A 25283-nucleotide genomic window follows, 5' to 3' on the forward strand; every position below is an offset into this window, starting at 1 on the left:
GAGCTTTGAGCTTTGCTTATTTCTTGGTTAAGAACTTCTGTGGCCATTCTGAGGATTTTTGGAACTTTAAGAAAACACAGTCACTGTGCTGTCCTCAAAGCCTTTATTCTGTGTTCTTGCCTTCCCTTTGCACATGCACACACACATTTTTCTCCACTAGCAGTAGCACTCATGCAATCAGGTCCAAGCTCTTGGAGTTGATCTTGCTGAAAATAAATTTGAAGAGGAAAGAGTTTAGATTACTTCAAGCTGTAACAGAGCCACAGTTTGATTGCCCCTATAAAAACCTGTAACAAAGTTGGTTCATCATTGAAGTTGCTAGTCTACTCTGTGACTGGAGAGCTAGGTACAGTAAATACTTAAAATAATAAAAGATAAAAAAATTAGGGTTTTTTGTTCTTTTGGTTTTGCATAGATCTTCCTGCTCTCCTAGTTAAACGTTCAAACTTGGTACGTCATGCAGCTGCTCTTCTATTGTTGTTTTCTTCCCTTCTGTGCTCTTTATGTTAACCTCTAAGGGCTTTCCAGCACTTCTTTTGTATCCACAGTCCTAGAACAGGACTCTAATCCACACCAGTTAATCCATACCTCAATTAACCTCCTTCCCAATTCTCACTTTGATTTTTGCATGCATACAGGAGCAATTCCTTTCAGAGCCTTTTTGAAAACAGAGAAGAGTTTGCACCATCACTGCTTACCCTGTGCTGTTGTTTCCCCCCACCAAACACTGTGTAGCAGCAGAGGTCCATGTTTCACTGTTGAGGTTACCAAACAGCACGATACAGCATGATTGCCACCCAAACAGCTGACAGACAGCAACCATTGCTGCTTTTATTGGTGGTATTGCCTAAGCTCAGGAGTCTTCCCTGTCCTAGAAGTATATTTAAGATGTCTCCCATTGTGAAGGTACCTGCAAGAGCAGAAAGAACAGCTCTGCTTTCTGGGAATGCTGGCAGATGTGCACTTATCCCAGCTCCGGGTGTGCCTGCATCCAAGAGCAGGCTTAGAGCCAGCTTGGAGTTGCAGAGGAAGAGGGTGAGCGATGTAGTTCTCCACTTTTGCTGTTCATCTCTGTAGTTCATGCTGTAACGACAAGTGGAGCTGGCTTGGATGAGCAGTGTATTTCCAGGTGTTTTTTTGCTTTAAAAAATGCTCCTATCTTTCTTTAACGGTTCTATTTATAACTAATTGCAGTACTGCATCCATGAAACAAGAATCCTGCTTATCTCTGGCTATCAAGGAAATACCAAAGAAGAATATTGCATGGAAACTAGAGTACACTGAGGTCAAAGAAGAGTAATCTCTTATTAGGGGTATTTGCTGCTGAAGACAAGTGAAGACAAGTGGCTCTTCTGATAATAATATAATTAAGAGCTTTTTGTAGTAACCAACCCTGCCAACTACATACTTAGCAAAACTACTGGCCCTTACTTGAAATATACTCTGTCTGTGAAAGCAGTTGCCACCATTGCTTGAACTGCTTCATGATGTCATGCAGGTAACTAGTTTGCACCCCAGTCAGGACTGTTTTTCAGCCGTGTCTTGAACAGTCAGTTACAAGTAACAGGTAACAGCACAGGCTCGGTGTAGAAGATGGTGAAAGAATTTTGTCTTATGATAGAAATGTGTTCTAGCAGTGCTAGTACAGCTTTTAGAAGCAAACTGCAAATGTGGGCCAACCACTTCAACAAATGTCTCCTGGAAATCAAAACCAAATGAATACAGAAAAGATTCAAAGCTTTAAATTCCCATCTGTGTGATGGTGAGGTCTGGGTGTTAACAACCTTGTCTTTGTTTTTCATCTCTCTCTCTCAGGTTCTTCCTCTCAGACTTCGAGTCCTGATCTAGCTTTGCTTTGCCTCTTGAAAGTTTCCTCACAGTTTTTTGTGAACTGCAGCATGCAAACAGTAAAGCAGAAATGTTGGTGTTTGTTTCTTGGTCTCCAGCTGAAACAATGTCTTCTGGGAAGCCATCTCCCCTTGCTGCATCAAAATTACTATTTTCTAGCACTTCTCTGAATACATTATTATGATACTACAGGGGCAATCTCTAACGCTATTCTAACTTGGCAGTGGTCAGTCATCCTTGCTACTATGGAAAGAGGGAAGTATGGATGGAGAGCAGGAGTGGAAGAATCCCATATCTTTGCAGCTATTCGCAAGGAGAGACAGAATAGAGTTTTAAAACTCCAAAAGCTTTGCTCAAAGCAGAGCGACTATCTGAAGTATATTCAAAGCTAAATTCTCCTGCCCCTCCAGTGAACTTATTTTGGGGAACAATATTTGTTTTGACTGTGCATAACAAAAGCTTCAAGCAATGCAAATAACGGCTGCCTTCTGAAACCCAGATAGAAATAAACTGGGTGCTGTGGAAATGTAAATGTCACTGAAATCTCCAATGGGTACAAGATACTGCTCTGAAAATTCACCAGTCTGCTCTCACTTACCCAGGGCTTATGCTTGGGAGGTTATGTTAAAAGAGAAGAATTTCACTGTAGAAAAAACAGTTTTAATTTCTGTTTGTGAAAACAGGATTAAGCACAAATCTGTCAGCTTTTTACAGTCCTAATGCCAGTCTGTTTAACTGAAAGTCAGTGGCTTCATGCCTCTAATAGAGAGCTGCTGTCCCTCAGAGGAATTACCGATGCTTCACTTTGTGGGTTCTAAAAATAGTAACCAGGGGAAAGAAAGAAGGAAATGCTCCCAAAATTCAATAGGGACAACTTCCTGTCTGACTATGATTTAACCGAATTCCACACCCCACTCCCCTCCCATATTATCCCAAGACCTTTAGCCCTGACTGAAACTTTACTGTTACAGCCCTCAGATAACAGCAACCACGTGGTTCGCAGAAGGAACGTGTGGCTGCAGAACGTGATGTCCTTCATGATTTTTCTAAAAGGGGAAATCTTTATTGGTTGCTGTTATATCGGATTAAGATTTTTACAGGACTGCAGCAATTCTTTTTGTTCTTGTCAGGAGAAGGCAGATAAATGTTAACTTGCAAAGCAAATTGTCCAAGAAAACAAAGGATATGACAGAGCTATGACTTAAAAAGCTGTCCTTCCTGGCACTTCAGAACCAGTTGCTCTTCAGTTGTTAATGACCTCACTTAACAAGTTCATATATTTCTCTTAATGAAACCTCTCTCAGGATTGTGATTTATACCAAGAAGGACATAAATATAGTCCTGGGTAAACTCCAATGGAACTGGCTGTTTCCCCTGTGTATCCATATCTGGAATGATACTTCACTAAGGGAATTGAAGGAGAGGATTAGTCCAATATAATTAAACCTTTCTCTACCCCCAGCTCCAGAATTATGCACCTTTACTTTAGGAGTCTTTAATGGCAAAAGACAACTGCATTTTGGATGAATAAAATGGAGGAACTCTGCTGCTAAGGGTTCCATTTAGTCTCACAGAAAAAAATCTAGACCATCCATGTACTCTGACACTCTCTGGTGTCAGTAGCCATCCTGCTTGCATGTGGATTCCAAAATCTGAGGCTTTTAAGGACTAGTTCAATTTAGTTTACCTTGCTCTGACAGCTTCTAGCTTCCATGACTACTACGCAGAATGCCTGAATGGGCATGAAGTCAATCTTAGCTCCTAGAATGTATTTCTTTTTCAGAGTTGATGAAACCAGTTTATCCAAATGCTGTTGTAAATTTTATTACAATGGAAAGCACAGTAAGTTTATCTCCAACTATAAAGCGCTTTCTTTGTCATGTACTGCAGCATTTTAAAGAGACAACTGAGCTATGGAACAACTTCTGTCACATCTTGATAAGGAAAATCTTGGAAGGCTTTCAAAATAATAAAAAATGCTATAAAACTGTATTATGGTGTGCATGATAAATCACAAGCTATTTTTAACGTTGATACTTCCTGCTGAATTAACAAAAATACTGTAGTTTTATTGAGATTAATGCAAATTATAGTGATAAATCCCTGGGGGGAAATGAAATGAGGAGCATTACCCACCTGAGGATGACTAAAAGCATTTTCTGCCTGAAATGTTTTCTATTTAAAATATGTCTCTGTGTTCTTATTTTATTCCCTCTTTGGTGTTCACATACAATTCTATTTGCACTTTTGTTGCAAGAAAATCAGGGTGTTATGTGATTTGCAAACACTAATAGCCATGCTAGCAATAGTAAGAAAAGACATAGAAAAATGATATGCTGGTAATCATCCTGAAAATACAGGGTCAGGGAAAGCTCTTTACTTATCTTGTACATTAAAAATCTGCATTATGAACATATTTCACTTAGATGTTCACAAATACTTTTGGCTCTAGGTTCTGATTCTTATGCTACTGGGATGTGGGCTGTGACTATACAGCAGTAGTAATAAATATGTACTGAAACTGCTGAGAACAATGTTACAGAAGTCTTTATATTGCAGTGAGGGAGGAATGGTAGATACGAAGGTTTGTAAATGATGGTGTGACTGAAAACATGGTAAATTTCTCCCGGAGATATGCAATTTATTTTCAGTGAAGACGTTGCAAGTTGAAATATCTTTGCAAAGCCTGGTATCTTACACCAGAGGGCACTGAGTCAGCGAGGACCCTCACTGGCTTAGAGTGATGTATGGCAGGATTAAACTGCTCAAAACCCTGGCTTTTTAAAAATAGTCAGACCACCAAATCTTTGCGTTTTACCTCTGTAGTGGATGTAGACATCTTCCACTTTCAGCCTGGGGAAACCTAACAGAGGACTCAGAGCTTTTCTGAGAGCTTTAAAATGACTTTTACTGAAACATCAGGGTCAACAGAGGTCATAAATTGTCAAAGTTAACAAACATGCCACATTTCTAATACTCCAGGGACCATTAAATGGACTTACTCTGAGACTTCTTGTTTCTAAAGTTATTTGAACTCCTAAAATGAAGTTGGTTTTTGTTTGTTTGGTTTGGTTTTCCCCTCCTCAAATTAGCATAACCACGACACACATTCTTTGTAGCTTCTAGTTGAGAAAGGGTTCATTGATAGTGATGACTTAAATTGTATTCTGTTAAATGGCAGAGATGGTAGATTCAGCAGTCAGCATTGGCTAGATCGAGGTTTGTCACGGAACAGGATCTTGCCTCTCTCTGCTGCTAACACCTATTAGGGAAAGGTTGTCCTCTAGGTCTCAAAGAGGCTGCTTTTGTGTGAATTGCTGGGTTTTGAGGAGTGGTGTCTTGGATGGTCCTGGGAGTCAGAAAGCTTTACTGGTAATCCTATTGAGTGTCACCGTAATGGTAGGAGATGGAATTTGTGCCTCTGGTTTCTGGGATACTAAAATAAAAAATGTATTAAATAACAAACCTTGGCTCTCGGAAGTTAAATGCCAAGCTGATTACCTCTGCAGTCTTAATTTGGTTAAATTATCTCCTAAACATTATGCAGAGCTCTAAATAACGTGATTGGGTTTTGTTCTAATGCTCCTGACTTCTTTATGTGCAGAGGCTGGCCAGATGGCAAGCGAAGAGCAGATATTTAATATTCTGTTGGCTCCTCCTTGCCCAAGTGTGGCCCTATGCCGCAAGTTGCTTCATGACAGTGAAAGCATTTCCTGAACACAGGATGCCCAATTTCCTAATGGATGCTCTTATGCTATTCACTGTAATATGACAAATCCACATTAAAAATTATTACTATTTCATAGGAGAGACAGTCACAGGAAAAAAATGGTTAGTGTCCATTAATGCTGCTGTCCATTATAGGTGCCTAAGATCTCATTTTTCAGAGTACTTGGCATTATATATCAATTAATGTGCTCAATATATAACTCCTATTACCTTCAACTGCAGCTGCAAGTATCAAAAGCGTCGGTGAATAAGCCCTTATACTTTCAAATTGGGAGCCTGGAAAATGAGAGGAAGTAATACTAGTGCCTAGTTATTAATTCAGAGAGCACTGCAGAGGTTTTATGCTGGAGACAAGTTCAGAATCTACCTCTTCACAGCTGCTGTCTTTCAATGATTTAAATCAGACTACTTCTGCAGTTTTTCCTTAAAACCATTTCTCATTTGCTATATAATTATTTTCCAGTAAGTGAAGCAGTGATCCTGTAGGAAATGGTGTATTCATGTAATGCTGATTCCCTCTCATCTTTTATAAGTTCCACCTTTTGAACTAGAAATGGAAAGTCAAATAAAAATAAAATTAAATAAATGAAAAAAAAAAAGGGTAAAAAAACCCAACCCCGCAACCCCAAAACTTCCTTTGGAGAAAGAGCTGTGTGATCATGTCATTTAAAAAATCAGAGAGATGTATTCCCAGGCTGAATTCCTGTATTTACTTATTCTCCTGTTCAATTCTAACTATATAATTGCATGTTTTTGGATAATGTAATTTATGTGTGATGCAATTCTTGTGTTTGAAACCCTAAACCCTTAAAGTCAGGGTCTCTGATTGTTCCAGTGAGGCAATACCCAAGAGTTCGCCAACTCATCAAGGACCTGAAATCCCCTTATAACTACAGCTTTTAATCTTCTAGTTCAGTATTACACAGCAGTGCAGAAAACTCAGAGGCAAACTCATCAGCTATAAACTTTGTAGCATTGTGGTTTAATTAAAAGCATTACATGGGATATGTTTTGTTAAAAGTCTTGTATGACAGCTATCAGTGTTTTGGAAGACATGCTCAGGAAAAAGGCCTTTACACATTTATAGTTCAATATGGATTCTTCAAAGTACAGCAATGTTTTTGCTACTGGCACTTTGCATAATCAAGGTAGCTTTAACAAGGTAGATATTTTCTTCTCTTTAGGTCCAGTGGAGCAAAGTCTGTTGCTATTAGGACGCAGCATAATAGCTGGTCAGTGCTTCTAAAGGCTTCAAGTAGAGTATGGATTTAATAGGGGAGTAAGGTATCAGTTTATTTGGATTTGGAGGAGTAAAACTCATGATTCAGGACCTAAAAGCAGCTTTTAGTTTTTCTGTTTCTCAAGCTGTGGCCAAGTAAGACTTTAAATATGCCAAGAAGGGAATTTCATTTAAAGAATTTTAGTGGATTTCAGTATGACAGTTTGATTCATTTTATAACTTGGGAATCAATTGCAGAATGAGGTTTAAGAAGCATGTGGGTTCTAGTAACTTTCTATCTCTGTAAATCTCTCTATATGTCACCTTTGTTAACAAGAAAACATTGCTTAGTTTTCTGGTATATAAAACACATTTTTTTGTTGCATGTCTAAATATTGAGGCCATAATTGAATGAAATAGTGTTTCAGATTTTATTCCTAAAATTACTGTTATCATGTTATATACCATTCATAGCATACTAAAATAATGGCAACTCATAATGCTCAGTGAAACAAGACCACAAGTTACGCTTTGTGTTAGTTTATATCCTGTGCATGTTGCTCGCCTTAGCAGAGACAGTGCAAGTGATAAATTGTTGCAGAATATGACCTATTTCTGGTTACATTTGTCTGTTGTCCTGTTGAAAGCCTGTGACTACAAGGAATTCTAAACCCTGAGACTGAGATTAGAAAAAAGTCCTTTGACTGCTTTTGGCTTTCTATTGTGCTGGTTCTAATTAGAAATAGAAAGCTCTGGACAAATTTGCCCTCAGGATCATATTTTTCTGGACCCCAGCCATATGCAGAACTCTGTCCTGGACTCATCCTGTCTGCTGTGCTGCTCCCTGTATCTCCTCAGATGATGGGGGGACATAGATTTCAACAGAAACCCCGAGAACTATTGTCTTTTCACTAACTGTTGAAATCAGTCAGTGGCTCATCGAGTGAAATGCACCCAAAAGGAGGAAACTATTTTAACACTTGCTGCCTCAACAAATTTGTATCAGACAGGCACAAGACAGCATTTCTCACCCTTCAAGTGCAACCTGAGTCAGTGGTGCAGTAACAGATCTGCTCCATTGTTATCTCATTTTCCCAATCTTCAGTATCAATTTCTCCTTACCTCATGTAACTTACCTTTAGAGGTAAGCAACCTAAGTCAGTCAGCAGCCCAGTGGCATGACAGAGGTAAAAGACAAGATGATAGAAAGAGAGCAGCACGTGACTTGAACAGGAAATCCTATCAGGTTATCCAAATCTTAAATGTAATTTTAGTTTAAACCTTTTCATGAGCCTGACTTTTCAGGTAAGAAAAAAAAAAAAGGCCAAATTCAGAGTCCCTGGTGGCGCATGGCACCTTCCTCTGGCTTTCTGTTTACGGCAGAGCAGACTGTTGAGCAGTGGCTGCTGCTGTCCCTGCTCAGAGCTTTGTTGCTGCCAGGCAGAATAGGGGAAGACCTCCAAGAACCCTCAGAAGATGCTGACAGTCATCACAGTGTCTACACAGTGCCCCTTAAAAGGATAGTGTCTGGGACTCTAGATAGGCAAGGTGAGAGCCAGGAGTTATCTTTCCCCTATTTTCCAGCTTCTGAAGTAGATATGGGTTCCTGTTTTCCACAGTTTCAGCCTTCTGTGTCAAAAATAGGATTCTCAAGTTCCCATTTAATTCCAAGCATAGAGGCAGATTTATTTATTGTTCCTGGACAGAAATTCTTTTTCAAGACCAAGACAGGGCATTTTGCTTCAGAGTTTCATTATGATACGATGTGTAGCAGGCTGCTGTTGAGCAAGGTGGCTCAGATTTGACAGTGCTAGGGCTGAGCTGCTTTGGGTATTTCGCATGAGAGTGGTCAAAAACCTCCTGCACTCCTTTCCCCCCCTAATCCAAAATTAATTAATTCCTTTATTAAATAAATCTGTCTTTACTGCTGTGCCTTTAAGGTTTTCCTTTCAAGTGCAAACAAACATTAGATAAAGCCTCAGGAAGGGATATGGATGGTTTTTTTGTGTGGTGTTTATTTTTTTTTCCTTTTACAAAAGATAGGCGGTCTGGATAGCTACAGAGCTTATCCCATAATACCAGTGGATCTTTGGAGGAAGCATGGCAGGGCACAGTCTCTCCTACAGTTCAGGAGAAGGTATTCTCCTAAGCTGAAATGCTGGATTTAAATTTTCTCTTCCACTTTAGAGCCTCCAATACAGTCATTGAAGTTGTTGCTGGTTCCTTTTCCTAAGCTCCTTTTATGTGAACAGCTGTATTCTCCAAGATAAAATCTCATTAGAGGGCAAACTGACACGGATGTCTCCAAGTGTGAAATAAAGTTAATGTTTTTGTGATGTTAGAATTGGATGCTATAAAAATAGCAGGAGTGTGAGGCATCCATAATGGGAGCAAAAAAATGTGAAAAGTGAACAGTGGAAAACCCAAATGTGCCCTTGGCTGAAGAACTCTCAAGCAATGCCTGTCAGCCAGCCATATTTTCTAATCAGCAACATTACCTTTAAATGACAGTGCATTTTCAAACACATCATTTAGCTTTTGAATGCCCTTCAGAATATTACTGGTGGGTTTTCTTCTCCCGGAGACTTCCTAGTTATACATTTCTTTATCTTACTATTTTTATTCAGGCAAAACAGCTGGTGGCATAAAGCGAACACAGCGCTCTACAGAGTTGCTTAGGCTGTTTTAACTGGAGGAAAGCTGCCTGGGCAGATGGACAGTGCTCTTCTCTGAGCACTTCTTTTGCTGCATTTTAAATTCCATTTGTTGTGTTAAAATGAACTTACAAATAAGAGATATAACATACACTTGTTTCATTAATACTAAATAGAGCAGTCTATTGTTTAGTGTAAACTATTTAATAAGCAACTTCAAAGCCAGAAACTTGAAGTTCTTAGAGTTGGATTGAAAACAAAATGACAACATTCTGAAAAGATTACTGATTTGTAGGATTTGCTGTGTTCTGCTTCCAGGAACTTCTACAGACCTTTGAGTTTTAATATTTGAGTATTCATGCATTTTAAAAACACTTTTTTGCATTTTCTTTTGAATCATAATCATTTATTGTGTGCTTTATATAAAAGCTATATACTACAGATATACAATAGACTATATCCTGTATTATTCTATAGATACTAAATAGCATTTTCCTTTTTCAAAGATTTGTCTCGTGACAGGGAATAAATGGAAATTTTTTCCTAAACTATTAGGTGTGGCCAAAACTTGTTTATTTCTTTCCTTTTTAAAGCATGTTTAGTTGAAAGAGAGTTGGCAGGCAAGGATTTGAGTGTGTTTGTATGTGTGTATTAGAAAGGGGCCAGGGGGAACTCAAGAACATGAAAGGTCTGGAAGGGCTCTGTGGCTGTGTTAAATTGTTACCATGACACTGAATAATAGTGAGGTGATGAGCTGAATTTCTAATAGCATTAATGGTGCTGAGCAGCCCTTGTCTCCTGCCAGTAGAACATGCAGAAGTAGAGAAGCAGTTGACAGCTAAGCCTTTTTCTTTTTTTCAAATGTGGCATGATGTGCACTGATGCATTGTGCTGAGGAGAAAGCTGGGTAGGGCAATATACTTCCATCTGGGCTCTTTCACTAGTGTGTATCTGGCATGCTTGTTTGAAGCTCTAAGGATTTTCTGAAAAGTAAATATAGGATTTGGGCTGTATCAGCTCCCATGTGTTCTCCTCAGCTTCTGGACTCCAAAGTGAAGCAGGAGCTTATCTCTGAATTTGGCCTTTTTTTCTTACCTGAAAAGTCAGGCTCATGAAAAGGTTTAAACTAAACTTACACTTAAGATTTCCTGTTCAAATTGCATGCTGCTCTCTTTCTATCATCTTGTCTTTTACCTCTGTCATAGAATCATAGAATAGAATCATAGAATAGTTAGGGTTGGAAAGGACCTCAAGACCATCTAGTTCCACCCCCCCTGCCATGGGCAGGGACACCTCACACTAAACCATCCCACCCAAGGCTTCATCCAACCTGGCCTTGAACACCGCCAGGGATGGAGCACTCACAACCTCCCTGGGCAACCCATTCCAGTGCCTCACCACCCTAACAGGAAAGAATTTCCTCCTTATATCCAATTTAAACTTCCCCTGTTTATGCCACTGGGCTGCTGACTGACTTAGGTTGCTTACTTCTAAAGGTAAGTTACATGAGGTAAGGAAAAATTGATACTGAAGATTGGGAAAATGAGATAACAATAGAGCAGATCTGTTACTCCACCACTGACTCAGGTTGCACTTGAAGGGTGAGAAATGCTGTCTTGCTGCCTCAACAAATTTGTATCAGACAGGCACAAGTGTTAAAACAGTTTCCTCTTTTTGGGTGCATTTCACTTGATGAGCCACTGCCTGATTTCAACAGTTAGTGAGAAGAAAGTTCTCAGAGTTTCTCTAAGCATTCACTTTTAAAATGGAGAGAATGGTTTTAACAGAGTAACTTTATGTTTAAATCTGTTACCTATTTGTGAGGGTTTGGCTTTGAAGTTCTTATAAGAGGTGACATCAGCTACATGATGTCCCTTCACCTAACAAACCAGTCAGGCAGTACTCCTGGCGCAGGCTGGCCCTGCAGAACTTGCTCTGTTGGCAGTAGAGAGAAACTCTTACTTGAATGCTAGTATTGTGTAGCTGTATTAATCTTTGCAAATGGAGGTTTAATCAGCCTTCTCCACAAAGGATTGATTTATTATGGCAGAATTAGCTTTTAAGAGCTAGAATTGCAAAGGGTTGCTGCCCAAAAGAACATATTTTCCCTAAGATTGCTTGTCCATAGGAATGTATTGGAAAGGTTTGAACAAGATGGCAAATATGCAAGGTGTTTGTCCCCAGAACTAGCAGTAACATCTTAGTGTTATGATGATTCAGACTTGAAAGGAAGTTTCATGCTCCCTCTGACATCCCTAGCAGGCAACAACCACCATGTTAATTTTGTACAGAAAATTGTAGGTGTGACTGAAATTTGTGTGAGCTATGTTTGACCTGAAGCTGAATTCAGGAGGGTTTAAAGTTCAAGTAAAACACTTCATGAGGCTCAAGGAAAAGATGTGTTGACAGTGTTTGTTTGCTTTTTCCATTTGGTGGATGCGTTTCCCCATGTAGTTTCTCGGAGGTGAAATTAGGTAAGCCTAAGACTGGGCTTTCTGCTGCTTTTTATGGTGATCTCAGCCAGAGTCACACCTTCCATTCTCGTCCTCAGGAGCAAATAAAGTGGAATCTCATATCCTTCCTTAAAGAAAAGTGCTTATTTTTCTGAAAGGCATGCATTTAGGTTTTCTCCACATTAAATTGTGGAAGAGAAAGTTCAAGCTTTGCCTGCATATGCAGAGAACAAACACAAGAGTTTCCTATGGCTTGTGCTTACAAGCACCAGCAGAGCGCTTTCTGAAATGCTAGCTGCTGCTGCTGCTAGCGTCCCTGCTGGCTGGGAATAGCCAGTAGGAGCTATGGCACCCTCTGCACTTGGTGAGCAATTCGTGGACACTTGGAGCACTTTTAGTATTCCAGGAAATCTATTTGACTGTATTTCTAAGTTTTATAGAGGGGCTGTAGCTGCCTGTTGGACAACCTAAGAAATTACATTTGTTCATGCCATTAAAAAGGTGTCCTAGAGACATCCCAGCAGGCTGGTGGATATGAGGTGGTTGGATTGTGGTGAGTCATAGGGCGGGAGGGAAGGCAGGGTGGCTCTTGCTGGAGTGAAGTAATGATGAAATATCTTTAAGATTAATGTCCATTTACAGAAAGTCTAACAGTAAAAGGTCAACATACTCTGTCTGATGTGGTGTTTGGAATCAAAGTGTGTCAGAGAAATACTTACAATACCTACCCATATCTCTGTATTTCCTCAAGGAATATCATTCACTGGAAATCCCTCAATGCTTTGGACATATTGAAATGGTTGAACTTTTCAGGACAGTTTATATCCAAGTCTCGTTCCTTTTGCCCTTTACAGAGTTGGTAAGGTGGAAGCTGGGAAGGGGATGGAGTATCTTTCAGTTGTCTCAGACGGAAATTTTTCCTAAACCCATTACACAGAGGGAAGGAATAGTTTCAATCCCAGAAAAACTGGATTCTTCATTATTGGAGAGAAAAATAGAAAAATAGGCTTCCCCCCCCCCCCCGCTTTTTTTTTCTTTTAATTGGAAACAAAATAGAAAAAAAAAATGTGTATCTTATTAAAACCCAGAGATTTGGTGGATAACTCCTTATGAATAACTATTCTTTAGAGAGGCACAAACTGTAATCCAGAATGAGTTAACACTGGTGGTAGCTTCTAGCAGAAAAAGACCAATGGTCCCTTTCTCACAAGCTTCTTCCACTGATTCATTGTTTAAATATTTCCTTTTGTTACACAACTCGTAGTTAGAAATTTCAATATTTTTCTATTATTCTCCCCAACAGTACTACAGTTTTCAGCTCGAGAGCTTTGGTTTGTGGCTGTAGTTGAGCAAAGCAGTGGATTTACAGTGGCGAGAAGTGCTGAGGAGCTTGCAGGACCTGTGTAAAATGGTGGTGCTCTGGAGGGATGGTGCAAAGGCCAAAGACAAACCGACATCTCCTTTGGAAGGGCATGGTAAGGCAGCCAAGGAGTGTGGCCTGGAGAGAGCCTCCACAGCCCCTTTCTATTTTTCTCTTGGGGAGGATTTGCCCCCGCATGGAAATGAGGACAGCTAGTTCCTTTAGTTTCAACCTACTTACCGTCTTGAGAGAATGCACCTGGATACGAGATGCTTACCAGACAGGGATAAAAGCTGGCTATTACAAGTGCAGCTCAGTACTAACACCTTCTGGATTCCACATATTAAGGAGCTCTGTGATGAGCAGTTTCGTAACATTAACTGGAGTGTGTTGGCTGCATGTAAACAGGTACCCTGAGTCACTGCAGAGAGGATGAAGACATCCGCTACAAGGAATTTATTAAGGGAGGGAGATGGTGTGTGTTAAAGCAGCAGGAGTGAGGCAATGTAGCACACAAAGAATACAGGGAAGGTGCCAAGTACAGAAAATGCAGAGGGTTCCAAGATGTAGTAATGAGAAGTACTGGGAAAGCAAAAAAGGGGGAGAAAGAAACTGCAGAAGTGACAAATATGAAGTAAAGCCTTCGTATTTGTGTGTATATATACAGTGTATATTCATACAGTACATAGTATGTAAGAGAAGGATTTCAATTTGATGAGATGATGCAAAATGAAAAACTTTTTCAACAGCTGTATGTATTAATCTGCAGTTAATCCCACAACAGTGTAGAAAAGTCCAAAGAAAGTTCAGAGAGCCTGCATCAGACTCGCACAAATAAAGATAATACCTGCCCCCTCCTAAAAAGAAAAACACCTCAAAACCCACAAAACCCAAGCAAAACCATACCCTGCAACACAAAAAATGCCCACACCAACCCACATTTTCCATTCCCTGTGATGTATGCCAGCCCGTTACACAAAAAGGTACATGCAGCACAACCCAGGCACCTCTGGTGGGATGCTTGTGTTTGTTGCTGATAACGGTTCTCTCTCACAGGGAAGCCATCCGTGCAATGAAAAGTGCTGAACCTAAAATGATGCCCCATAACAAGCAGTGTAAGGATTTTTTTAGAGCCCAAATGATAGAGAGCATTCCGATTTTCCTGACCGACTGGCAGCAGCTGTCTCCTGAGAACACGTAGAGAGTAGCACAGGGATTAATTATAAACGCGCAGCTTGATTTCCAGCTGTTGCAAAACATCTGCATGCTATAGATTGCCATTTGTACGTATAGTATTGCGTGAGAGCGTCCTGGAGCTTACAAAAATACATGCTGGAGCCATGAATCAAACTCGGTCATGTGACGGAGGGGAGGTACTGGGCTGGCTCCCAGCCAGTGGTAGGAGCTGATGGGTGGAACGAACGGAGCATAAAAAGACTAATATGACTAACGGATCCTGGATGCGTGGTACCCTTATTTGGATCTACAGGAATGTAGGCTCTAGCAGTTCTGCAGCTCTACCAGCCTTTTTCCTGACACTGGAACTGCTGCTCACAAAGTAGAATCCTGCTGCTCTGTGGCAGGAAGGATAGAGAAAGAACATGGCCTGCATTTTGAAGGTAAATCTCTATCTGTTGCTTGAATGCATTGTTAGAGAGCCCCTTGCTGCTCAGAGGCATGGATTCGGTATGGTCCTATTGCATCTTCCTTGTCTTTCTGAATATTGGCTTTGTTTGGCAAATGAATATGGAGAGATTCTGCAACGTACAGCTGTGCTCTGCTTCCCTCTGCCATTCTTCTCTTTCCCTGCATTGTCAGAACTGCAAGCTAGCGGGAAGGGAAGTGTGTACCGAATAATGGGGGGGGGGGGGGTGGGGGGGTGAGGGGCTCTGGTTTGTCTCAGCTGACTTTGAGCTGAATTCCTTCAGGATCAATAGCATTCGGGCAACAGACTTCCTAGTACAAAGGAGAGAACTGGAGGAAGCTATTTTGTTTTTCACTGACTGTGCAGCATTTACTGCTTTCAGAGCAAAGGTTGCAGATGTATACAGCTGTCCCAGTTGCTCCTTAAGCACACACTCCCCTGCTGAATTTACCTAAGATCCACAAGCTCCACACAATTATACTTCATATTTAACTGCATTTGCTAATTAAACGACCTATTTCATGGAAGGGTTTTCTCCTTCATGCCAGGAAATAAAAGCATAAACTTACCATGTGGTAGTATGCTTTCTCCAGCCTGCTTTCCTCACAGAGGATAAAAGTGTTTGCAACCAGCATGCCGTGGAGATGGAGAGAGCATCACTAGTACTAAGTATTGAATGAAAGGGGAGGAGGCGGAAGTTCAGTCAGTTGAGAACAAACAGCGTTTGTTTCCTTGCAGCGTTGTCACTTGCAGGGAGTCACTCTCCTGTGCCTGGCTTGTTGAAAGCCGTTTGTTTTGGATTCTTTTGCTATGTGCCTGGCTGCCTACAGTGTATATTTTGAATACGTTTTTTCTCTGTTTCTTTTAGTAAATAAAACTGATCTGTGAAACTTTTGGTATTTTCAGTCTGATCTTCTAGCGAAGGATTGATTATCCCAAGCTTTGGGATAGCCTCTTGTAGCAGTCACCTTCAGAATATCAGCAGAATTTATATATAATAACAAAACAAAGCTTCTGCAAAGCTTCAAAGCAGTACCCAAATAATAAACATTCCTGTGTCTCCTTGGACCTAATTCTTACCACTTCTTTTATGGCATTCAACTTTAAAAACAACTTCTTATTTCACAGCACTGCGTTCCCCTTTCATTCATTCTCTACTCTTGGATCTCTGGTACATGGGTGATTTTGAGTTTTATTCTGTGAGTATGTAGGTTGTGGCAGTTAATAAGGATGGCAAAAACTGCTTTGAACTAGCAGGTTCTGCTTGGAGATAGATGGTAACAAACTCCTTTGAGCAGACAGCACCGACACAATTGTGTTGGGTTAAGTTGTGGCTTGAGGTGAGGAGATACAAGCTCCATGAATGGAGCCTGGTTTCACAAAGATAAGCATGTGCACTCCTGTTTAAACACTCTCTGAATGACTTAGCTTGGATTTGCACGTGATTCAGACGACAGAATGTCTTTATATTTTTCTAACTACGTGGAGAAATTGCATGCAAAATCATCCCTCTGGCCCTAACAGTTCAATAAGAATATCCTTTTACAAGAAAATCCTCTGCACAGTCTGGTGAGACAGCCTGCCATAAGCAGGACTTCCGAAGGGCTTGCCTTTTAGACTTTGCATTATAACACAACAAATACGTTCCCTTTGCCCAGGCCTGGAGCTCTATTTTGTTGTGGTTCTGATGATTAAATTAGTAGATAAATTGGTAGTCCACGACAGACAGCCCTCTGTGAGCTTAATTCTTAATCTTGTTAATACAGGCAGGTGCAAGGATGAAAAGTGAAACAGCTATGTGAAGATTAGCTTTGCCATAAGGCAGGCTGGACTTTCTCCGACAGACATCCCATAGGGGTAATTTAAATGTCTAGATCAAGATACTCAACAGCGTGTAAGTTTTAATGTAACACCTACAGGCACTCCTCAAGCTTTTATCATAACAAGGAAATTCAGAATAATATGTATATTTTTATGTGACACCAGGCTAATTCCTTCCTGAAAATACAAACCTGTTAGCTACAGCCCCTGCATTTCCCTGGGTTTGTCCTGACTTTCTCATTATTCAGTCACTAGCCTGTGTTTGAAACATTAAAAATAAAATAATAATAAAAAATATCTGTTCTATAAGTATAGATTTTAATTAAGTGTGGTGGTACAGTGGACTGGAAGCCAGAACACCTGTGTGTCCTTACCCCTTCAGCCCTGAGTGCCTCTGTGGCCCTGCATTGTGGACCCTGCCCATGTTGGATATTTGAGTTCTGTATGTGTGAGAGTTTAATATAAATGAGATTGGATGGAGATGTCTGTAAAGTGCAAAGAACAGAAGTGGCTATTAATAATCAGCTGGAGTTACTTACAGTGGTTGAGAGCATATTAAGAAAAGTGTGTAACCTTTAGATACCAAGACCTCCTCTTACTGTGGCTGCTGCATGAAATAATCTCTGTGTGTAACCCTTGTAGAAATGCTTGGGGAGGTGATCCACTCTAGGGCACGTGCTGTCTCTGTGGTGGTGTGCACTCTCCCCAGGTAAGATTGGTGGGGCTGGTACTGAGCATGGTTCTGGAGGCTTTGTCTCCCAGTCAGCAGTGAGACCTCATTAAAACCGTCGAACCTCTCTTCTGAGAATGAAACCTTTCTTCTCCTAATGAAATGCAGAGAAGGAGGCAAGTTCTAAGATGCAGGATGTGTTTTTAGTTTTTTCATCATGTCTTTAAAAATCGTGGCAGAGGAGCTGAGTGAAGTGTAGGCATTTTTTGGAAGCAAACAGTTGATCATATGCCTGTTACTATGGTAGCTACATGCCACCTTGCTGATTACTAGATTAATAGTGACTATTATTTAAGTAGTCGCTATTAACTTTAAAGATGCTGAACTCCTCAACTTCCACTGTACCAGCTGCTGACATTTTAAAATGATGACAAATGTTAATAAATTATTTCAAAGAAACACTACTTTTCGCATAATTGAAAAATGATACTTCGGTTTACCTGTTGTCCTACAATGGATGCAATGTGAATGATAATGATACTCTGTACAATGTTGCTATTCTCCACCAGGATATTTTTAAAGCAAATGAAACAGTTAACTTAGTTCACACATTGCACTTTGCAGGGGGTTATTCCTTCCCCTGTTTACAAACTCTTCTTTTTAAATGGAGGTTTGGAAAAGATGATGGAGGTGAATTGTATCGTCATCACAGTATGATTTTAACTGTGTAGTCTTAATGGGTTAGAATTTAACAAGAGAAGTCCATGTGTGATGGGCCCATACAGTAAGGGCTAAGCATGAATTCTGGGGAAGGTTTCCTTCTGGTTTGTGTGCTTTGTATACACTGTGAAGTAGCAAAAGACGCTTACTTCATGTGCCTATAGACTGGACATAACCTTCTACCAGTAGAGATCACAAGTGAGTTGAAACCTTCAGTGAAACTGTGTGGTCTAAATAATCTTTGTAGAATGTGAGGTGATGTTGTTATTACCACAGCTGATTGTGAGCTCTCTTAGAGCAAACAGGGGGCTAACTAAAATTTGTAGCCTCTTTAACAGTTTCATTTTTTTTTCCTAATTCAAAGATTGAAAGAACTGTTTTGCAAAATGTAACTTGCAGGTTTCAACCAAACCAACCCCTTCAGCATGTGCGTGTAGCGGTTTTCTGCAGGATGCTGTCAAAGTTGATCATACCTGTGTGTTCACCTGATCGTTTTGCATGTTTGCTTGCCAGGTCATCTCAGCTGGTTTAACTAAATCCACAGGTTGCATTCCCCTTAGTTCACATGTTAAACTGGTTTTGGCAGGGGTTTTCTTTGAGAGTTTTCGCTGAGTGTTCAATGGCCTGTGTTTGATTGTGGTCTTCAGACACTGCAGTAATACAGATATGTTACTATTTACAGGCATACGCTTCATCTGCACATTTGATAGCAAAGCTGATCTTGTTACACTAAGATTTCCACCCTGGCGAGTAGCTGTTCACAGGGAGAAGGCAGAAGGGTCTAAAAGGGATGTGGTCCTGCTGTTTGTATGCTTGTCATTCTTGATATTTAGTAATTAATTTGATTTTTTTTAACCTCTGTGCACATGATGGAGATTGTAGATATTTCCTCCCAAGTTTCTGTGTCATCAGAAGCACATTCCTTGTTTTACTTCTGCTCTCTTTTGCCTGGTAGGCTTTGTATTTCACCATAATTTGATTCACTGCTAGGGATTTGAAGGATGCAGGGTCTTCCATAGAGATGACCTCTATATCCTGCTTGAATCAGCTCCAAGATAATTCACATACTGCCTCGACTGCTAAACTGTCTGCAGCGGTATTTATGCATGACATCCATCCGTTTTCCTATGCTGAGAATTGTACTTGAATCCTGTTTGATTCTCATGCTGTGCTCTTTCCTCTGACATGACAAGAGCTGAAGAGACCCTAGGGAAAAGGAACAAAGGTGACCTCCCCTGCTCATGGGAGGATGCCCATCTGTGGGTCATTTCCCAGCAAAGACTAAATTTGCTGCAGGTTCACTGGAATATGAACTCTCTTCTCAGCCTGTCTTAACCTGATGATGATCAATAGGTTTGTGAGCTGTAGTATTTCTCTTGTGACTAGAATTGTCCCTAGGAGTATGTGGTAATATCTCCAGGGATGGAAGGTGTAAAATACACACAGGTGCCCTTTATGAGGTACATAGAGATGAGTTGGAAAATAACAGGCAGATGCAACCAGGAGTTACAGAGAACAGAAGTAATCCTGAGCTTACTGCCTCAGGATTTCTGAGGCAGTAACTAGGTTTCTTGTTGGATCATTCTATTCTTATTTGCTGTGGCTGATTATTCCCCAGCTGCACTGCAGCAAAACTAGTAAAACTCCACAGTTAATTCTTCCTGATGCTCCTTCTACACTGGATAGTTCTGTTTTCAATGCATTTCTTAAAATTATTCTGATTCTAACTAAAATACTTTGTTGTTGTTGTTGTTGCTGTGCATTATTTACCTCTCAATTGCTCCACAGTGAATGAAGTTACATTAATCAATCCGGCAACATGCAGGGCTAGGATTTGCTCTATCATGGTCCACTGATGTTTAATTACTAACTAGGATTTTATGGAGTGTAGTGCATGGAACTTTTTAATGTTTTGTTGTGGGGTTTTTTTTTTATTTATTTATTATGTTGGCTTCTTGATAATTTAAGGAAAATTTAAATTTAAAGAAGTATAAAATCACTTTTCATTCTCACAACAATCTTAAACTAATTATACATTAAAGATAAAATATCTTCCCCTTCCCAAACAGAAGGAGATGGCAGTCTAGTCAGTTTAATCCTACAAGAAGACTTGTTTTGGCTGAATGAACTTGATTTTGATGTCCGTGTAGCTAAGCCAAGACAATCTCCAGTGTAAGTACACTTTCGTGGTTTAAAAATTCATTAGAGGTGTAAAAACTAAAAACCACAAAACCACCATGAAATTAGGAACTGTCTCATGCTCAGAATTATTACATTTAAATAGTTATGTGATACAGCAGTAATGGGGGAAAGGTTTTTGTTTTGCAAATCATCTTTTAGCAACGAAAGGTGTCCCCCAGATGTTTTAGGTTTTCCCCTGACCAGGGATACACAATTGCTGTGCACATTGTCACAGGTAAGGAATCGCCTATAAAAAGTAATCTCATAATTCAGCCTCTTTGGGTTTAAGTGTGAGTTTCAGTGGTTTATGTCTCATTCTTTTTTCAGTTTTCATTTTGACGTGTCATGAATGCCAGATAACTTGACATGTCATAGGATGACACAAAACATCATAGGAAGCAGCAAACTCTTTGACGTAACGTATCAAACCCCTTGAGATATAGGAGAGATGTGCCCTTTATTTCTTGTGAGATGTCAGCCCAGAGGGAAGCGTACTTTGTTTTGTGACAGTAGCTATAAACGTTAGCTAGTAATTTAAGGGGGTCTGAAATGCAGCTTAAAATATCCAATTTTTTAGCTGCTTTTTTAGGTTTTAGTCACAACTATCGCACCATCTCTGAAGTTAACCTGAAAAGGCAGAGTGTTCAGCATTTTCTCTGTTCCTTTGCCATGTTTCATTCCAGCAGCATCTGTGCACCTTTCAGAAGTGTACATAGTACTGGACATGGTGATCTGTCCAGGATTTGTTCTTTCATCTCTTCCCAAGGAAGCAAATTCATGCAGCAGGTGGGACTTTTTTTAAGAGGGACTTCCTGTCTGTGGCTTGAAGTGAGAAGGGAGGGGGAGGTTTTGTGTATTTGTTGGAAAAGGTCAAAGGCTCACACACAGCATGGAATGGAGGAGATTTTCTAAATGGTGATTATTGGATGAATATAATTTCTGGAGTAAGCTCTTCCCCAGAGTGGCTTTTACCATGAAATAAAGAGCTGTTTTGGGCAAGAAAAATAGAATTTCTTGTAAATTTATTTTAGATTTTTTGTTTGACTTTCAGATATTTAAATGATTATTTATTCTGTGATTGTTATCCATGATGCTGTCCCAGTACTTTCTTCTGCCTACCAATTGCTCTACAACTGTGGTCTGATTCATAGCATAGATTGCTAGAGTTGTGCACATACATAACAAAGAAGAGGTGGAGGCGTACTTTATCTTGCTAGTATCTGAGACTGCTTTTTAGGAGCCAGGAAGAATTGATCTTTGTGGAGATCTGTGAGCAAGGTGGGTAAATGATGCTCTGTTTATTGGATGTATTCCCAAGAAATAAGGTAAAACTCTACCTGGTGCCCTGCCATCTCTTAAAGCTTGAGGGAGCAGCTGCCTTATTGTCAGAATCACTCACATGGGATGAATTTGCTATTTCGTTGGAAGAAAACCTGCATCTACTGAGTTTTGTGTGTTGGTTCTTGTAAATAATACTTACCCTGCTGAGATAAAAAAGGCCAGTGCTTTTCCAGAGGTTCATTGGTTTCTGCAGAATGGGAACTTGGACTAAAATATGACAACATGTAATTGTGATGTATGTTGTGTTCCAAAGGGCAGAATGAAGCATGGCTGGATGAGGTGTGAATTTCTGTATCTCGCTTGAGAACTGTTAAATATTAAACTGAATATGCTCTGCATATTTCTCCCCCCTTTAAGAACACCCAATATTTATACAAATATTGCCTTTACACTGTTATAAATATGCTTTTGTTAGTAGTGTCACAAGTTTTATTGAGTAGGATGTGCTGGTGCATTTATATGCTTTTCAGGAGGTGTACAGGTGTGCTGTTTTTCTTTTATTTTTTAAAAACCAGTCAACCAACTGAAATCATGTTATCAGGACAAAATTTCTATAAATGGGGAGTGTATTCAAAATAATGACAGTTATTCTGCTCCTGATCATTTTAGCAGAAGCACCTGGAAAATACGATAATTCTCAGTTTAATACTTTGAAATTGGATAAAATACCATGCTGGATATTCTTTTTCATCTTTACTATTGAGAAGAACAAAACTGAGGCAGGAACTGGAATGGAAGGATTTGGGAGATGAAACCTTGAAGTGGTTTGTAATGGCTTGTGCTGTCTAAAGGCAGTCCTGTTAATCAGTTCTTGTATATTTGTACAGCATGCGTGACATCCTAAAATCATCATTGGGGCACCAAACTTGCTAATAACGAAATTAAGCAATAGGTCCTTATGAAGGGTATATTCTGCGTCAATCTGCATTAACAATAGGCATGGAATGTGAGCTTAGGCAGGTAAGGTGCGGGTGTGGAGCAGTTGGAAGTAACCACAAAAACATGTTTATTTCATGGGAATAGCAATTTGTAGAGAGGAGATGCAGACTGAATTATTTATAGATCCTGTATCTTCTAGCAATCTACTCCTTGCATGTTGGTTTGGTTGGTTTCTACCTTCTGTCTCTTTCTAAAATACTTTCCCCTAAAATTATATATAATCCCACTGCTAGCAAGACTTTGCCAAACCTTTGGAAAAGAGAATGCCCTTCTGCACATGTAACAACATGAGATGTCATTCCATGAGGTTTGGCGTTTTAATTCTAAATGAGAAAAAGCTAGAAACCAAATACCACCTTATTTTTTTTTCTCTTGCAAATTTCACAACCTTTTGTTAATCATCAGTTTTAGTTTCTTCTAAATCTATTGTTTACTCAGATTTGAAAGTAATTTTCCTCTTGGGATGATGGGATGATATTACATTTAGGAAATAACAGTGGGTATTTGTTACCTCTTTAGTATACATATTGGTATTACTACAAAGCCACTGAGGCCAGTAGAATATCACCTGATGCACTTTGATTATTATTATATTATTTTACATTAGATCATGAAATTGTGTTTGTGCTTTATGTATATATACTCCTTTAAGGATATCACCAGCAGAGATAAAGATGTCATTACCCTGCTCTACTCAGCTCTTGTCAGGCCACACCTGGAATACTCTGTTCACTTTTGGTCCCCACTATATAAAAAAGGTGTGGACAGGCTGGAAAGGGTCCAGCGAAGGGCCATAAGGTGACCGAAGTACAGGGAAGCTGCCTTATGAGAAAAGGCTTGAGAGAACTGGGTGTATTCAGCCTAGAGAAGAGCAGGCTCAGGGTGACTTTATCCCCATGTCCCACTGTTTAAAGGGTGGCCACAAAGCAGACAGACTCTCTTTTTACAAGGAGCTGCATGTAAAACGCAAGGGGTAACGGGCACAAATTAATCCTGGGGGAGATTCCACCTGAACACAAGAGGAAAGATTTTCACAGTGAGAGCAATCAGCCATTGGAATAATCTCAGAAGTGGTGGACACTAAACACAACACTAAATGCTTGCAGAATTCAGCTAGCCAGGGTGCTGGGGCATCTAGTCTGCTTATGCTTTGCCTAGAAAGATTGGTCTTAGATGATCCTTGAGGTCCCTTCCAACCTGATATTCTGTGGTTCTATGATTCCCTTAAATTCCTAAAATCTGGCTCTTCTTCAGGAGTGGAAGTCACTTTATTTTTTGGATTAATCCAAGAAGTCTTTCATGTTTTAATATGTTGTGTTTTGCTGTGGGATGCAGTTACACTTGAGTAAAGTTCCTATACTGTTTTGTTTGAACCGATTTGTCAGAGGAATAAAGATTTTAATCCCAGTTTGTCTGTGTCCACACTGGGGCTTATGTGATTAGAATAATAATAAGGAATTTCAGTAAACTTTCCTAACTTAGGCCCTTCAGGCATGCGAATAAGTTATTTACAAGTTACTGCCTGTCAGCTGATCTATTGTAATTTGCCTGTGTTTGCATTCATCTGTGGCAAGCTAGTCAGGTAATAATTAACTATTCACAGAACAGAGCTTCCTAGTGCTTCTGATGTGGAGGGGAGGAAAAAGATGCTTTACATTTTAAAAAAGGGAATGGAGAATGAGACTGACTCATTCTCCAGTCGAATCCTCAGGAGATGTGAAATGTGTAATGTGGAGGAAAAAAAGCTGGTTGAAGACGCATCTTTTGTAATTTGGATATGGAAATTTTGCCAGGAGAAAAACTTTGTAACTTTTTTTTTCCCATATGATTGAGAGGATTTCAGACAGCTCTGTTGGCGTGGGTCTCTCTCCCTCTTCTACCATTCTTTCATTTCCCTCCATGGGTGGGCATAAAAGTATTTTTACAGGAAAAATAGTTTTACCTTACTAAATGCTTTTATTCAGGAGGGAAATAGGGGAAAAAAGGCACTGAATATTCTAAACAAGATAAAAGAACCAGCATCTTTAGGAACACTTCCTGACTGTTTCCTCACTATAGTGTGCGTGTCCTCTCAGCCAGCATGAACTGCTCTACTGAGACCTGGCAGTCTGTCTCTGCAGTTCACAACTTTTATTATGAAGTGTAATTCATACTATGTTTTTCCTTTGTGCTTTCTGCCATTTGTCCACTCGTACTGCATTAAACTAATTAAGGTATCTTAGTGGTTTTACCAAGTCACTTCAGATGAAACTGGAGAACCCACGACCTGGAAATGTCATAAAAGCTTCCCCCATGTAACCACACTTCGTTTAGACAATACTAAATATAGAGACCTGCTCTCCTTGTCTGTAAGTGCTGCCTTAACCACGAGAACAGACCCACATCCCAGAGCCAAATGTGTAAACCAAGAACGAGATAGTCATGTGTGGTCGCTACCCCAGGGAGCCAATGACTCACCCTTTCCTCAGTGCAGCTCTGGCTTCGGAGACTGGCACCTCTGAGACAGCTACAGCTACTCACTTTCCCCTCTGTTACGGCATAGCCGTATGTGCCAGCGCCTCCTCGCTTATGGTCCTGCACAAACTCTGCATGCCACAAAATATTTGCATTGCTTAACTTCTACTGTGTCCCTGCCCATGGCAGAGGGGTTGGAACTAGATGTTCTTTAAGGTCACTTCCAACCCAATCTATTTTATGATTTAG

The 25283-nt window shown here is 40.0% G+C and overlaps 1 protein-coding gene and 1 long non-coding RNA gene across 4 annotated transcripts in view; one reads left to right on the top strand and one right to left on the bottom strand.

The window, feature by feature from the left end:
- Nucleotides 1–96: 96 nt before the first annotated feature.
- On the bottom strand, nucleotides 97–25107 carry LOC136011596 (uncharacterized). 2 transcript variants are annotated; one of them, XR_010611424.1, is made up of 3 exons: nucleotides 25038–25107; nucleotides 699–1083; nucleotides 97–206 (listed from the first exon to the last, which is right to left on the bottom strand). It is a non-coding gene; the product is annotated as an uncharacterized LOC136011596 (long non-coding RNA). The 2 variants fall into 2 exon arrangements; XR_010611423.1 differs by lacking the exon at nucleotides 25038–25107 and adding an exon at nucleotides 12632–12767.
- The window catches only part of ST6GALNAC3 (ST6 N-acetylgalactosaminide alpha-2,6-sialyltransferase 3), a 239486-nt gene continuing 227504 nt past the window's right edge, over nucleotides 13302–25283 (top strand). The window contains exons 1-2 of one of the 2 annotated variants that reach the window (XM_065673600.1): nucleotides 13302–13378; nucleotides 14320–14882. In XM_065673600.1, coding sequence (XP_065529672.1) covers nucleotides 14865–14882 — 18 coding nt within the window. In that variant the 5' untranslated portion in view covers nucleotides 13302–13378; nucleotides 14320–14864. Of the gene's footprint in view, nucleotides 13379–14074; nucleotides 14883–25283 lie in introns of those variants that run through there. The other variant, XM_065673602.1, reaches the window with a different exon arrangement.

This window comes from Lathamus discolor, chromosome 3, assembly GCF_037157495.1.
Source record: "Lathamus discolor isolate bLatDis1 chromosome 3, bLatDis1.hap1, whole genome shotgun sequence".
NCBI lineage: Eukaryota > Metazoa > Chordata > Aves > Psittaciformes > Psittacidae > Lathamus > Lathamus discolor.